General features: G+C 47.5%; 1 protein-coding gene and 1 long non-coding RNA gene across 4 annotated transcripts in view; both read left to right on the forward strand.

The window, feature by feature from the left end:
- The window catches only part of LOC696192 (ribosome biogenesis protein BMS1 homolog), a 42839-nt gene extending 37118 nt beyond the window's left edge, over positions 1-5721 (forward strand). For all 3 annotated transcript variants that reach the window (XM_077945564.1, XM_077945565.1, XM_077945566.1), the window contains 3 exons: positions 1815-1850; positions 4870-4921; positions 5165-5721. In XM_077945564.1, the coding sequence (XP_077801690.1) occupies positions 1815-1850; positions 4870-4921; positions 5165-5293 (217 nt within the window). In that variant the 3' untranslated portion in view covers positions 5294-5721. The remainder of the gene's footprint in view (positions 1-1814; positions 1851-4869; positions 4922-5164) is intronic.
- Positions 5722-10725: 5004 nt separating this feature from the next.
- LOC114669955 (uncharacterized) lies at positions 10726-15092 on the forward strand. The gene is made up of 3 exons (XR_013397839.1): positions 10726-10869; positions 12913-12975; positions 14819-15092. It is a non-coding gene; the product is annotated as an uncharacterized LOC114669955 (long non-coding RNA).
- The last annotated feature ends 1668 nt before the right edge of the window (positions 15093-16760 follow it).

Raw genomic sequence — 16760 nt, forward strand, 5'->3', positions numbered from 1 at the left:
TGGACTCAAACTCTGTCTCAAGTCCTGAGCTTTGGGACCTGTTGAGTAATCACTAAATGTCTGTGGTCAGCCAAGTCTCTGAAATCTTTGAGCACACATACACCAAAACTGCTTTACCTAGAGTCCCTGGCTTCTTTTGAGTTCAAAAGATTTTGATGTGTTAGCATACAATTCAAAAATAGCTTTGAAGATTAATCTTGCTCAAACATATTTCATGTTTTTTTCCTCATTCTACTTTTTAGAAGTCTACTTTTGAAAGTAAAGTAAGTTTTAATTTGCCATCAGCAAGTTTGAGAAATAATCATTTGGTATATTAACTATTGGTGAAATAAAGGTTTATTGAGCAAATTAATAGGGCAAATTGGCTTCAAGAAAAGGTTTTGAAAAATGTTTATCACGAGTCAGTAGTGCAGTGTTGTCAGTGGGATAGGTGGAACTCACTGAGATCACTTATGCAAGGTTTTTTTTCAAAATACAGGTCTGCAAACACATGTATCTTCCCATCTTCACCTTCCCTCTATCTCTAGGCACTGAGAAGCCTTTTAGGAAAATAGGGATGGATGTGAGGCATCTTTATGTGGAGAAAGGCATCCCAGAAGATTCTGATTTTCACCCCAGCTCTATCATTCCAAACTTTGCTACACATTGAAAACACCTGGGAAACTTTTACCAACAACCTTGATGCCCAGAGTCATACCCAACACTAATTACATTGAAATGTCTCATGTTGAAGATGAGGCAGTTATTAAAGCTTCTCAGGTGATTTTAACATGCAGCAAAGTTTGAGAACCACGGCTTCATTTGAGTTTAGGATGAGAAACTGCTCCTATTTGGTGGGACCTTGGGCAAGTCAGTTTTAAGGTTTGTTTCCCTGATCTGTAAAATGAGTGTTGAATTAAATGTCATGTAAGGTCATTGGTCCTTTCCAGCATGTAACTTTAAATTCTGTGATTTTAAAATTATTTCAGAGATGAAAACTACTTGAAGCACTATAGACATATCCATCTTACATGCTAATGTTTCAGGCTTTTTAAAAAGTGCTAATATTGTGTAGACCTATTACTAAAATTGAGATTTGCCTTCCCTCAGTTGTTTTCAGCCTCACTCTACAAAATTAGCTGGGCGTGGTGGTGCATGCCTGTAATCCCAGCTACTCAGGATGTTGAGGCAGGGGAATGGCTTGAACCCAGGAGGCAGAAGTTGTGGTGAGCCAAGATCGCACCATTGCACTCAAGCCTGGGCAACAAGAGTGAATCTCTATCCCAAAAACAACACACACACACAAAATTACCTGGGCATAGTGGCACAAAACTGTGCTGAGGCTGAGACTGGTGAATCGCTTGAACCTGGGAGACAGAGGTTGCAGTGACCCCCAGCTACTTGGGAGGCTGAGGCATGAGAATCGCTTGAACCTGGGAGGTGGAGGTTGTGGTGAGCCAAGATCCCACCACTGCACTCCAGTCTGAGCAACAGAGCGAGATTCTGGGTCAAAAAATAAACACATAAAATAAATCGGATGGGACGAAAGGTTTTGTGGGTAGAAGAGCATATAACAGGGAAATCTGTTATTATTTATATATTATAATCATCAACAGAAACACGTCTTCTTAACAGCATATTGCCTCACATTTTAGTTCTCGTATTTTTGTGAAAAACCAAGAAATGAAACAAAGTGCCCTTATGGTGCTGTTCTGAACTAGAAGATTTGAATTTCAGGGCCGCTAGGAGAGTTTCCTCTGCCCTGCTTTTAAAAAGTGTCTTCAGGCCTAACAAATGGTAACATCTATTGTTATGAATTGTTTTTCTTTCCACAGAGTGACCTTGGAGATACATCATGATATCACGCAAAGGTGAGCTTTTTAGAAATCTGTCTTGTTATTCTAGCTAATTGCTTTGCAAGATACCAAGCTCAGTGTTAGGTCACAGCTCTAGACATCATAAGCTGTATTGTGCCTGCTAAAATATCGAAGCAAATTATTTGTGTTTTCTTTGTTCCTTAAGACTCTTAATTCTTAAATGATTGAGCATCTCAAAGAGTGTGTGTTTATATTGATTATACTGATATTTACTGTGGTAGAAATATAACATTGAGATTTTTTTCAAAATCTATTTTTAGTTTAGATTTCACAGCCTTACCACTGTTGATATTATGAGCTAGATAACGCTTTGTTGTGAGGACTGTCCTGTGCATTGCAGAGAGTTTAGCAGCTTTCATGGCCGCTACCGACTAGATGTCAGTAGTAACCCATGGCCCAGGTTGTAATACCAGAAAATATTCCTTGAGAACAATATTATTAACAGAAATTTTTCACTGAAAAATAACTTTTCTACAATCAAAAGTTGAGTAAAAAGTGTGTCATGTATTTGTATTATTTAAAGTCTCTCATGTTGAGCTTAATAGGAGACAACTGGATTCTCTAGATGTTTCTTTACAATTTGCTATAAAAAAGTAATAAGAGGCTGAGCACGGTGGCTCACGCCTGTAATCCCAGCACTTTGGGAGGCCAAGGTGGGTGGACCACAAGGTCAGGAGATCAAGACCATCCTGACTAACATGGTGAAACCCGCCTCTGCTGAAAGTACAAAAAATGGCTGGACATGGTGGTGCATGCCTGTAGTCTAGCTACTACTTGGGAGGCTGAGACCGGAGAATCACTTGAACCTGGGAGGCAGACGTTGCAGTGAGCCGAGATCTCGCCATTGCACCCCAGCCTGAGTGACAGAGGGAGACTCCATCTCAAGAAAAGAAAAAAAGAAGCAATAAGATGACCCAAACTCATGCAAATAGGTACCTGGTAAAAGGTGTATTTTAAAGTTTTCAGACAGTTGTGGGTATTCTTTAATACTAAATCAAAACTTCACAAGTGCTAGTTTCTTAAATTAGTTACAGTGGCATTTTCCATATTAATAAATTTATTCCATCAGTACTCATTGATCTTTCTTGCACAGTAAATGGATCTTTCCCCCATACTTGCATTTACAATATTATGCATTAGTTACTTGGAATATATTGGTTTATGTTTTATTATGTCAAAAATCACTTTTAGTTTAATCACCAATCTTACTTTAAAACGCCTTTAAGTATTGAAAAGCTGTCAAGGCTACAGTAGAAGGAACAAGTTTTTCAAAGTTCTCAGGAAAGCTTAAATTTCATCATTGGGAACAAATACTCAATTTCCTTGAAGGAACAAACTCTCACTTCATTTATTTTTGAGAATGATAGTTTTACTTCTTTTTTTAGACTGAGTCTCACTCTGTCACTTGGCTGGAGTGCTTTGGCATGATCTCAGCTCAAGCAATCCTCTCACCTCAGGCTCCTGTGTAGCTGGGACCACAGATGTGTGGCACCACGCCAGGCTAATTTTCTTGTGTTGTTGGTAGAGGCAGGTTTTTGTTATGTTGCCTAGGCTGGTCTCGAACTGCTGAAGGAGCTCAAGCCATCTGCCTGCTTTGGCCTCCCAAAGTGCTGGGATTTTACAGGCATGAGCCACAGCGCCGGCCCAGTTGTACTTTTAAATAAAAACAATGTTCTGTGAAAAAATTGGTTGTTCAGTTCACAATTAAATCACGAATTCTTTTTTTTAAAAAAAAAAAAAAACAACAACAATGACTGTACTGCAGTCAGCAGAAGCGCTTCTTGTTAACTTTCCACTTACCAGAATCGTAAAGAGACATGTCAAGATTTAATAACATTAATTTCTACTGCTTCATCAAAGACATTCTTAAGTAATTCAGGCTACCTTTTTTAACTATAGGGGATAGTAAAGAATAGAGTGACTAATGTAATTGGTACCACTGCCTTGATTTATGCTGAGAAACCAGCAGTTTTACCCACTTTTACTTTTATACAGTCATGGCAAATGTCAACGAAAAAGCAGGCAATGACTTTGTATTACTTTTACAAATTTTTAAATTTTTAAATCAGCTTTCTCAGGTTTAATTAGTATGATTCAGAACAGTGTTGGCCAGGCACAGTGGCTCAGGCCTGTAATCCCAGCACTTTCGGAGTCCAAGGCGAGCAGATCACCTGAGGTCAGGAGTTCAATACCAGCCTGGCCAACATAGTGAAACCACATCTCTACTAAAAATACAAAAATTAGCTGGGCGTGGTGGTGGGCGCCTGTAATCCCAGCCACTTGGGAGGTTGAGGTAGGAGAATCACTTGAACCTGGGAGGCAAAGATTGCCATGAACCGAGATCGTGCCATTGTACTCCAGCCTGGGCAACAAGAGTGAAACTCGGTCTCGGAAAAAAAAAAAAAAAAAGAACAGTTGGCCTCTTAGGCCTTCTGGAAAGGGTCTTGGGGATCCTGAGAGGTCCACAGAGCACATTTGGGGAACCACTGGTTTATCATGTAGGCACAATGCATTAGCTTTACAAAGTTTAAAGTTCATCAAAGACTGGCCTCTTAAAAAGGCAGATGAGTTTTTAATTCAAACAACAGAAAATACATAAATATGTCACGAGAGTATACTACAGAGAACTAAAGAGAAAGGAAGCTAGAAAATCTGAATCACGTTTACATTTATTAAAGTTAATCACTACTGCTTTGTAAAACATTCTTGTGTTTCAGTGTGTGGTTAGAAGAGTGAAAATGTATTTGGTTTGTTGCCATTGCCTGTTAGGGAGAGTCAGTACTTACGGGCATTTCTGACTGGTTACATATAAAAGACTTCACAGTACAGGACATGAAGTCCTCAGAAAGAAGAAGTCAGGAAACCCTCTGCAAGTCAGGATCCAGGAGAAAAATTTGTAAAAACTGCTTCGGTAAAGTAAACAGCAAAGCACACAGGAGGCAGTATTTTACTAAACATATGTGATACTAATATATTAACAGTTTTTGAAGTAATGCACACTCTTATTTTATAGAGATGCAGATGGATCTTTGAGCATATCTGATGAGAAGTTATACTCATTTACGGTAAGTGGCGCTTTTATTGCGGTTGTATTTTCATCATACACTTGTATCTGTTTCATGCTGAAGTCAAAGGCATCTTTTTAAAAATCTTCCCCGTTTCATGTCACATTTAGTCATCTTAAGTGTTGTAAAAAGAATGTGCTGGAATAAGAACTGATCTGCAGCTCTGTTTAGTTAGTGAGCTAGTATGAGTAAATATACTACCCAAATAACAGAAAGTGTATCTTTTTTTTTTTTTTTTTTGAGGTGGAGTCTCTCTCTGTAGCCCAGGCTGGAGTGCAGTCATGTGATCTCGGCTCCCTGCAGGCTCTGCCTCCCAGGTCCCTGTTCAAGCAGAAACCTGAACCAAGTGAACAAGTTCAACATCATCAGTAAGAAGAACTATCAGTGCCATAACTCTGATGGAATGCACGGGGAAGGATTCCACATCATTTTTGTACTGTAATGGCCAAAAGTGCATAACTTCAGTCCAATCATGGAAATACATCAGAAAAACCCAAATCGAGGAACATTTGACAAATACTGATCAGTACTGGTTCAAAGTGTCACGGTTAGGAAAGGTAAGGAAAGACTGAGGAACTGTCACTGCAGTCCTACAAAATGGCAAGAGACTAAGAAATAACTAAATGCCCCGTGATCCTGGATGGCATTTGGGAACAGAAAAAGGACATTAGTGGAAAAAGTGGTGAAACTCCAATAAGGACTTTAGTTTAGCTAATATGTTCAATTTAAATTAAATAATTTAAATATATTTAAACATTATTTAAATGTATTAAATTAATAAAATTGTTTATTTTGTGAAATAATTTTAATCTGGTTAAATATGAGAATGTGGATTTCCTGGTTCTGATCACCGTACTGTGGCTATCTAAGAGGTGAACGTTCAGGGAGGCTGGGGGAGGAATAAATGGAAATTATACTACTGAGTTGGGAGAGAAACCTACCCCATCAGTCACGAAACCCTCACATTCACGGCAGTGTGTCGGAGGTTCCAATATGAATGGCATTTCCCAGATGTCAGTGCGAGGTCCCTGTGGAGGGAGTGGGGCTCCCTGGGAATCTAGTGGAGAGCATTCAGGGCTCCCTTCCTCAGGAGCCTGCCCTTCCTGCACAGAAGCATCAGCCTCACCTCTGTAGCGCTGCCCCTCTGCCTCTCAGAACCCACTCGGCTTGGCCGGGCGCAGTGGCTCAAGCCTGTAATCCCAGCACTTTGGGAGGCCAAGACGGGCGGATCACGAGGTCAGGAGATCGAGACCATCCTGCCTAACATGGTGAAACCCCGTCTCTACTAAAATATACAAAAAACTAGCCGGGCGAGGTGGCGGGCGCCTGTAGTCCCAGCTACTCGGGAGGCTGAGGCAGGAGAATGGCGTGAACCCGGAAGGCGGAGTTTGCAGTGAGCTGAGATCCGGCCACTGCACTCCAGCCTGGGTGGCAGAGCAAGACTCCGTCTCAAAAAAAAAAAAAAAAAAAAAAAAAAAAGAACCCACTCAGCTTCAGGCAGTTTCTACTGCCAGCCTCCTTTCACAGATACAGCCTCCAGGAACTCAGCCCTGCCTTCCCAAGTGTTCCCGCCTCTCTTGGGAAGGGATGCTCTCAGATTCCGCACCCCTGGACTTCCCTGGGCAGCACCTGCTCCTTCATTCTTCACTTCCGCAGCTCTCCGTTCTCACTCTGAGGGTCCTCTCCTCCTGGGAGTGTGTGTTGCTGGCAACAATGAAGATCCCCCCGAGGTCGCCCCCCATGCCCTGTTCTTCTGCACTTCCCTGGCTTCCTGTGTTGGTTCTGCTGGTGTCACCTGCTTTTGGGTTTACGTGGCTTCCCAGCTTCCTAATTTCTCTGAAGTTGAGTTTGATGTGTGTGTTGATGTAGGGCTTTTTCTTCCTCCTCCTCCTCCTCCTCCTCAGTCTTGTTGTTGCTCCAGAAGGAGAAAAGGGACACTGTAAAATTAAGCTGCTACAGGCCTAGCGCAGTGGCTCACACCTGTAATCCCAGCCCTTTGGGAGGCCGAGGCAGGTGGATCACCTGAGGTCAGGAGTTCGATACCAGGCTGGCCAACATGGTGAAACCCGATCTCTACCAAAAATACAAAAATTAGCAAGGCATGGTGGTGTGTGCCTGTAATCCCAGCTACTCAGGAGGCTGAGGCAGGAGGATCTCTTGAACCTGGGAGGTAGAAGTTACAGTGAGCCGAGATCGTGCTACTGCACTTCACCCTGGGCAACAAGAGTGAAACTCCATCTCAAAATAATAGTAGTAGTAGTAGTAGTAATAATAATAATAATAATAATAATAATAATAATAAAGCTGCTGCCATGTTTCTATCAGACCCAGACATCCCGCAGAGTGAGCTGGAATTCTCTGTTTCTCTGTTTCGCCTCCATACCCACTGGCTCCTCTCTGCCCGCTCCCTCTTGGGCTGCATCACCAGCATGCCTCGCTCTCTGGCCCTAGTAGAATTCAGACAGTGGGGGATGTCACAGGAGGTGGGAGAGAGAGGAGAGGTAGTTATTCGCTCAGATTCTTCCTTGCTGGTTTGGCAGTGGCCACATCTTTCTACTGATGACTGCAGCTCCTGATGATCCTCCTCTACACCCACAGCTGTCTTTGGGGTCTGCGGACACCTTTCCTGTCCCTCTAGACCCAGGGAGAGAACAGCTCCCCCTCTTGCTGCTCCAGGGCATTCCTCATCTCTCACCGGTTCCCTTAACTCTGTCCACACTTCTGTGAACAGCCCGTTTCCTCAAGTACCCATTCGAATACGTCCTCTGGCTTCCCCCAGGAGCCTGACTGGTACCCACAGGTGGGTGGATGCTGGCGCGCTGCCGGGCCCCTCTTCCTCTGGTGACTGGCCAGCCAAGTTTCCGGGACTCTCGTTAGTGGGGGCAGGCGGTGGGCACAGCACAAGCTGTGAGCTCAAATCCACAGAACAAAAGTGGGAGAAGGCACCGGCAGGATGGACTGCCACAAAACTCTCGGCATTCGTGACGTCTGTCCTTTAAATCACACAAGGCATCATCAGGCTTCAGACATGAGACAGCCTAAGTATTTAAGTACTTCAGATAAACAAATTGTTTTTCAGAATTGGTCATTGCTAAGTTGGCAAATTGCTATTTGAAACACTGGCTCTCCTTGACTCAGTGATTCAGCCAGCTAGTCCCTTGCCAAGCTAGTTTGTTGGGCAAATTCCACCTTGAGAATGTATCTGCTCCTGTCAAAACCAGATTCTCCCTGCCTGAGGCTGGACTTGACCTTCTGACTCAGGATATGGTGACTGGGGTCCCTGGGCCCAAGGGTGGCCCCCTTGGGCCATTGTGGGCTGAACCTCTTCCATGATGGGGTGGGGGGGCAGGCCCCACCTAATTCACCCTTGACCTCATCCAGGCAGGTGAAGTTCCCTGCAGGAGTCACCTGAGCCCAGCCCCTCAGACCAGGATCCATCATGGTTAGGAGGATTTGGGGCTATCTCAGGTTCTTTGGCTACAAAGGGGTCCCACTCTTAGGGGTCTGCCCTCTATGGGGCACAGAGGGCCTGCTGGGGCCCATGGGCTGGGCTGGGTGGACGGGGATCTGGTCACAGCAGCAGCAGCTGGAAGGCCAATGGGAGGGCACCAGGGCCTGGGGCCCATGTCTGGTCCTGGGCCTCCCCAGGCCTCTTGTCTTCTCCCCCGCGGGCATTTGGGATCTGTGTCTGGACCCAGCCTTGCCCAGGAGGTCTAGGGCCATGGGGTGTTGTCATTAGAATCACAGTGCTCACACCAAGGCAGTGCATTGAATTAGCAGGGCAGGGTCTCATGGGCAGGGACCATGTGGAGGGGTGGGGGGAAGGGCAGTTGTCCCCAGAGGCTGTGGTGGGCCTGGCTCTGGGCCGGGCAGTGGGCCAGGGTCTGCTGTGTGGCTGAGCTCTGACCACAGGCTGTCTGGGGCTGGTGAGCTCCTGAGAGAGGGGACTGGAGCAGAGTACCCTAGGGTGGGAGCTCACGAGGAGGGGTCTGTGGGGTGTGGAAACCATTCTAGAGCAGGCAGATGACACTTGTCAGGGGAACAGGCATAGAAAGGACCCATGTGGGGGTGGGGGACACACAACCTCAGAAGGAGCAGGGAAGGGGCTTTGACAGGTCCAGGGAGCATCCCTGAGGTTTCCTAGCACAATTCCCACCAGCCATGTCCCAGGGGTCCCCCTGCCCCCAACCCTCTGCAGTGCCAGCCCAATGCCCTGGGCAAAATATCCTGGACTCTGGCTGTTACAAAGGAGGACAGGGTCATCTGGACCCACCCGAGCTCCAGGCCCCCCACTTTCACAGCCCCGTCTGGGTCCAGAAGTTCGTACATATATAAATGAAAAATGTGCAGGAATCATATGATTGTATTCCCTTTCATAAAGAGGGCCCCTCTAAATTGTTTAAGCCCCGATTCACCCCTGGCCAAAGGAGACAACAATGGCATGTGTGGGGCCGTGGCCTTGAGACCCAGAGGTCCTGCTGCCCCACGATACCCACTGCCCACCCTAGGGGGACTGGCCGTAGCCCGGGAGCCCCCAAACACCATGCAGGCATGCAAGAGGGTCTCATCTCCTGAGTACCAGGCTGGGAGGGCCCACAGTCCAGTAAACTAATCAAGCTCTGCCACACCCAGGAGAGCAGCTCCGGGAGCCTGCACTGGGGAGAGAGCCTCAGACCCCTGCCCCAGGCCTGCACCCCAGAAGTAGGAGCATGGGAACACCTCTCCTTGGCTCCCGGCCAGCGGAAGTCACATCCCCAGCCCTCTGGCTCCAGGCAGCCTCATGTCCCAGTCACTCCTTGGCCCACCTCACTGGTTGGTCAGAGCTCACTGCCCAAGGGCACCTCCCAGCACCTCAGTGACGAGTGGAGGGAACAGGTGTTTACCAGGAGCTGGCATGCTTTGTCTCAGGGATGAGTAGTGACACAGCCAGGAAGGCACGCTATCCCCGTTTTACAGATGAGGAAACGGAGGCTCAGGTTGGGCTGGTGACTAAGGGAAGCAGCATGTGGCAGGTGGCTTGAGGCATCTCTGTCCATCATGAGTGACTAGGGAGCAGCCCTGCCACTCCTCATGCGATGTGCCAGGAGCCAGGGAAGCTGCTTTCTTGGGGATTCTAACTAGAGCCAGAAGCATCTCCCTGAGTGGTGGTGGAGGCCTCTGTCTACTCCTCCAGGACTGCCAGGGGATAGGAGGGCACCGCTGACGTCACAGAGCCTCTAGGGTGAGTGAGCATCAGCTGAGCGGCGCCAGATGACTACGCTTCTCCTCAGTGCTGTCCCCCTTCTGCCTTGGGCAAGGCACCACCCTGAACGCCCCACCTATCCCATGGAGGCTGCAAACTGCTCTGCAGAGCCAGGGTCTCCAGGAATGGGGAGGGCAATCACCCTCACTCCACTTGTGTTCACGACTCAAAGCACTGCCCAGGTCTCCAGGACCATAGAACCCCCAAACCCCCCACTGGGCCATACTGGAGACATGGAGCAGCAGGCTTGGAATCCTAGGCCTTGTCTCCAGGTACATATCCGTGCCCACAGGCTTGGGAAGCTTTGGTCTCCGGGAGCTGGCACTCACGCCCCCTGCCTCAAGGAAGAGGCATGTCCAGATCTCTCCTGTCCAGCCTCAGCCCTGTTCCCTGCCCCTATCCGTCACGGGGTCCCTAGGACAGGGTTACAGAAGTCTCATGTTGTCAGGGGATGCTGCCAACCCAGTGCCAGGGTGGTTCCACCCAGCCCCTTCCTGCTGCCGCCCTCTCTGACTCACCTATCCAGCCTCCTACTGGGCTGGGGCCAGAGCGTAGACAGGCACCAGAGGCAGCTATAAAAGCACGTTGGGCCAGTCCTCAGCATCCTAGTTGGCCACTGTCTGCTGCCACACGATGCTGGGAGGCCTGGGGAAGCTGGCTGCTGAGGGCATGGCCCACCGCACCGAGAAGGCCACCGAGGGAGCCAGTGAGGACCTGGGGCTCCTTTCTACCTGGGCTGGGGGGATCTGGGGCAGACTGGGTCTGTTGGAGGCGGATCTTAGTAGGCAGGTGAGGACCTGAGGGGAGGCCTTGGTCCCTCAGGAACCCTGGTCTCCAGCACCACCAGGACAGCACGGAGTTGAGGGGTGCAGAGCTGGGGAGGTCTCCTGGGGGCAGGGCATGAGTCTGGATGCTGGGTGAACACTGGCAGCTTGGACCCTTCCCTCTGGAAATCTGGGGAACCTTTCTTGTCAAAACAGCCTATTCTGAATAACCTATGCAGGAAAAAGAAGATGGATTTTTATTTTTACCATAGCTTTAAAGCTTCAGAGATTTCTTAACAAGTCACCAAGTCTGATCTGTTCAAAGTCAAAAAGGACATTTTCAATGTCATCCAAGTCCCCTACAGCATGTTTATTTTTATTTGTATTTGTATTTGAGATGGAGTCTTGCTTTGTCCGCCAGGCTGGAGTGTAGTGGTGGGATCTCGGTTCACTGTAAACTCTGCCTCCTGGGTTCCAGTGATTCTCCTGCCTCAGCCTCCTGAGTGACTGGGATTACAGGCACCCACCACCATGCCCGGCTAATTTTTGTATTTTTAGCAGAGACGGGGTTTCTCCCTGTTGGCCAGGCTGGTCTCAAACACCTGACCTCAAGTGATCCGTTCCTCTTGGCCTCCCAAAGTGCTGGAATTACAGGCGTGAGCCACTGCGCCCGGTCCCGAAGTGTATTTTGTAGGCAGAAGTCAGCAGCTGTGTGTGGGGAGATCCAGCCAGACCCCACCCGTGGGTCATTGTGTGAAAAACCGTCTTGCCTGAGTTTGTGTCCTCTTTCTAAATGGCAGTAGATGCGTATTTTGTTTTTGACTCTGCAGCTAGTGTGGACCACCTGCTTTAACCTTTCACTAGCCTCTGAGTTTCTGTGATTCCTGTTGGGAGAAAAGCTGAGTGTTGGGAGAGAAACTGAGGCGGTGCTTGCATGTCTGCTAGACTTGCTGGCTCCTGGCTTCCAGCACTCCCATTATCTCAAGTAGCCATACGTTTCTCATCCACTTGATACATCTTTTCCTTTCAACCCTCACATCCTCACCACCTGTTTCCTTGCTAGATCGCCAATAAATAGCATGGGCTCCCAAAGCTCGGGGCCTTTGCAACCTCCACACTCACCATGATCTCTTGGTCCTATTTTCTCTCTCAAACTTTTTCTCATTTCTTTGTCTCCGTGGGACTTTGTCGCCCCCACGACCTGGTGTTGGTCTCATCATCCCAACAAATTCCCATTCTAAAGATGAGGGAACCCAGAGGTGGAAGGTAGAGTTAGAGTAAGAACCATTGCTTCTGACTCTGAAATCTTTCAGTTCTAGCAGGCTACCACCCACACTTTAAAAACCCTGAAGTAGGCAGAGAATTCCCTCTTGTTGGAGGAATTGCTTTGAGAGATGTGGTTTTACTGGATGAGGCGTTGGAAACCGACCTGGGGCAGGCACCAGCACATCCTGAAAGGGGTGTGACCTGGCACACAGGCCCAGCCTGGGCTTCATGTCTCAGCTGGCAAGATGGTCTGCTCATTGCCATTCCAGGCCGGGCAAGGCCAAGGGGCTTGGGGAACCTGTGCCCTCACGGGACTCACTGAGCTCATCTTCAGGCAGCCAGGGCCCTGGCATCTCCGAATGAAGCCAGCTGTGGGGGAAGTTCCTTCTCATGAGTCAGTCTGTCCTGGCTGGGGGTGGCATCCCAGAGCCCCACCTTGGATGTCCAGGGACGTATAGGTCCATTGTGAGGATAAGTGGGCCTGCTCTAAGCCCTCACCCTGGACTCGGGGGGCATGGGCCTGCTCTGAGCCCTCACCCTGGACTCGGGGGGCATGGGCCTGCTCTGAGCCCTCACCCTGGACTCGGGGGGCATGGGCCTGCTCTGAGCCCTCACCCTGGACTTGGGGAGCAGTGGAACTTCTTTGAGCCCTCTCCCTGGACTGGGAGGGCAGCGGGCCTGCTCTGAGTCCTCACCCTGGACTTGTCTCCTCTGTTCAGTTCATGCCGTGGAGGAAGTGGTGAAGGAGGTCGTGGGACATGCCAAGGAGACTGGAGAGAAAGGTACAGTCGGCTGAGGTCGGGCAGGGAAGCAGGGAGGGAGGAAGGGAAGCCAGGTGCTGGGCCAACCTGTTCTTTGACTAACCAGGTCAAACTCTGCCCCTGATGTCGCAGCCTTTCAGAGCCTCTTGGCTGGGGCGGTTATCTATGCTCATCGGAGGCCACAGAGCGTACTGCGTTAGGGCACTGTCTAGATGGTTCTCTCTGTGGAATGATAAGAAGACAAAGTCACAAAAGACTATGTGACAGCACACTGGGACAAAACATTTAACACGGCCGGGCTCAGCAGCTCACGCCTGTAATCCCAGCACTTTGGGAGGCCGAGGTGGGCGGATCACGAGGTCCGTGGTGAAACCCTGTCTTTACTAAAAATACAAAAAATTAGCTGGGCGTGGTGGCGGGCACCTGTAGTCCCAGCTACTTGGGAGGCTGAGGTAGGAGAATGGCATAAGCCCAGAAGGCGGAGCTTGCAGTGAGCCGAGATGGAGCCACTGCACTCCAGCCTGAGTGACAGTGAGACTCCATCTCAAAAAAAAAAAAAAAAAAAAAAAAAACTTGTAAAATTCTATGTTAAATGTTAAATTGATGTGTGTGAGCTATGAGTAAACCTATGCACAAAGCATGTGTATATTTCATTCCGTTTCAACAAAATAGATTCCAGGTAGATGAAGGACTTAAATTTACATATATGAATTTATTAACTTACTAGGAGATAACCATCTTAGCTCAGGCTGCTATTATAAAATACCATAGGACAGGTGCAGTGGCTCACACCTGTAATCCTAGCTCTTCGGGAGGCCAAGGCAGGTGGGCCACCTGAGGTCAGGAGTTCGAGACCAGCCTGACCAATATGGTGAAACCCCATCACTACTAAAAATACAAAAATTAGCTGTGTGTGGTGGCACATGCCTGTAATCCCAGCTACTCAGGAGTCTGAGGCAGGAGACACCCTTGAACCAGGGAGGCAGAGGTTGCAGTGAGCTGAGATTGTACCACTGTGCTCCAGCCTGGGTGACAGAGCAAGACTATCACAAAAACAAACCATAAACTGGGTGACTTAGAAACAACAGAAATTTATTTCTCACACTCCTGGAGGATGGGAAGTGCAAGGTCAAGGCAATGGCAGATTTGGCATCTGGTGAGGGCGTCTTCCTGGTTCGTGGATGGGCCTTGCTGTGTCCTCACATGGTGGAAGGAGCTAGCTCTCTGTGGTCTTTTTTATGTGGGTACTAATTTCAACGTCCCAAAGGCCGCACCTCTTAATATCATTACATTAAGGCTGAGGATTTCAACATAGGAGTTTTGAGGGGGAAGACATCATAAACATTTAGACATTGTAATAACATAAGAGACTTTGGCCTAATCTTGGAGAGGGGAGAATCTTTAGAACCATGACAAAAAAAACCAGCGGCCATAAAGGAAATATTAAGTAAATTTGGCAACCCAAAACTTCGAAATTTTCTATAGCCAAAAAAAAAAAAAAAAAATTATAAACCAAGGCAAAAGAAAAACTCATTAAAAATATTTGTAATAAAAATGATAATCCAATATAACAACCCAATATAAAAATGGTCAAAAGACATGAGCAGGCATTTTCCAGAAAAAAGGACAAGCAGGCAATGTACCCATGAGATACTCAGTCTCACTCACAGTTGAAGAAATACAACTTGTTGGGGAAATTAAAACCAAACTCAAATTCATTCTGCCAGGAGTCCTGCTGCCCTTGGTCCCATTGGGCCACTCCAGGGACTAATCCATTAAGATGGCCACATCCCACAGGTCACTCAAGGGGACACAAGTTCAGCGGGTGGATCACTAGGACATTCTTCCTCTTTCTTTCCAACAGCCATTGCCGAAGCCGTAAAGAAAGCCCAAGAGTCAGCGGACAAAAAGATGAAGGAAGTCACTGAGACAGTGACCAACACAGTCACAAATGCCATCACCCATGGAGCAGAGAGTCTGGGCAAACTTGGACAGTGAGTGCACCTGCTACCACGGCCCACCCTTCCTGAGACTCAATAAAAAACCATGAAATGAGTACATCAAGCCCTGGATTTATTCCCATTTGGATGGAAACACTAGGCAAAGTATTTTCTTGTTGATATAAAATATTTTACGTATTTATGGAGTACATTTGAGTATTTATTACATGCACAGAATGTGTGGTGATCAATCAGTGTTTGGGGTGTCCATCACCTTGAATATTTGGTATTTCTATGTGTTGGGTACATTTCAAGTCCCCTCTGCTAGCTACTTTTTTTTGTTTGTTTTTTGTTTTGAGACAGAGTCTTGCTCTGTCACCCAGGCTGGAGGGCAATGGTGTGATCTTGGCTCACTGCAACCTCTGCCTCCCAGGTTCAAGCAATTCTCCAGCCTCAGTCTCCCGAGTAGCTTGGACTACAAGCACAGGCCACCATGCCCAGCTAATTTTTTTTTTCTGTATTTTTAGTAGAGATGGGATTTCACCATGTTAGCCAGGCTGGTCTTGAACTCCTCACCTCAAGTGATCTGCCTGCCTGGACCTCCTAAAATGCTGGAGTTATAGGCATGGGATACTGTGCCTAGCCTTCTAGCTACATTGAAACATACAATACATTCCTGCTAACTATAGTCACCCTAGGTGAAATATTTTTCAACAGAAACACTTTGCATGTCCTCCCTGTCTCCTCTGCTGAGGCGGACACTGGCACTGGGGCCCCTGCTGCTGGTTGGATAGGCTCCCATGATGAATCAGATGCTTCTCTCTCACGCTAAGACCTTTCATGTCAGGAAGGGGCTTTTCTGGAAGAAGAGTTAGTGTCTGTGCTACATTTCCTAAAAAACTGTTTCCCCAGAAACTATACAAACTTTCAGGCACCTCAGTGCTTCAGGAACACGCTAAGGAAGGACCCTCATCTGTCTTGCATGTTTTGGGGGATTTTTCTTGAGATGTTCTTACAGGACTCAGGGCAGATAACAGACCAGCTTGATCAAGAATTTAGCAAGGCAGGCCCCCACTGAGCTGCTTCTTGTTCTCGCAGAGATCAGATAAGCATTTCTGCTGGACAGTCACAGAATCTGGTCAAGGAGAGACTGAGTCACTGCTTAGTCATCCTAGAAGCCACTGTTGATTTTTTTTTTTTTAAGACGGAGTATCACTCTGTTGCCCAGGCCGGAGTGCAGTGGCATGGTCTTGGCTCACTGCAACCTCTGCCTCCTGGATTCAAACAATTCTCCTGCCTCAGCCTCCCAAGTAGCTGGGACTACAGGTGCCCGGCACCAGTCCCAGCTAATTTTTTTATTTTTAGTAGAGACGGGGTTTCACCATGTTAGCCAGGATGGTCTCGATCTCCTGACCTTATCATCTGCCTGCCTTGGCCTCCCAAAGTGCTGGGATTACAGGCGTGAGCCACTTCGCCCGGCCCAGAATATTTAGCGACTGATGTCAGGCCTACGTGTTGATAGTGGGTAGTAGTGGGCGGATGCCTGGCCCTCTCTCTTTCTTCTCATGAGCAAGTCAGTATCACAGAGGTTAAACATATCTTTAAGTAGCGTTTAACATAAATTTTTTTAAATAAAAAAAAAGAGAAGTAATTTGTAAAAATATTGCATCCCCTATTTCTCTGCTGGAAGCTATTTGTTCTTAGCATAAATTAGAAGAAAAGGTGTTTTGCTTAAAAAATAAGTGAGTTGCTCACCGTATTTCTGAATCTTATCTAGAATTGGCCTCACAGTTTGTGAACAGCCCAGGAATAGCCAATGTCTTAGCTTTGGAACGTTTGCCACTTTCCAGCTACAGCTGAATCTTA

The sequence above is a fragment of the Macaca mulatta genome, chromosome 9, assembly GCF_049350105.2.
Source record: "Macaca mulatta isolate MMU2019108-1 chromosome 9, T2T-MMU8v2.0, whole genome shotgun sequence".
Lineage (NCBI taxonomy): Eukaryota > Metazoa > Chordata > Mammalia > Primates > Cercopithecidae > Macaca > Macaca mulatta.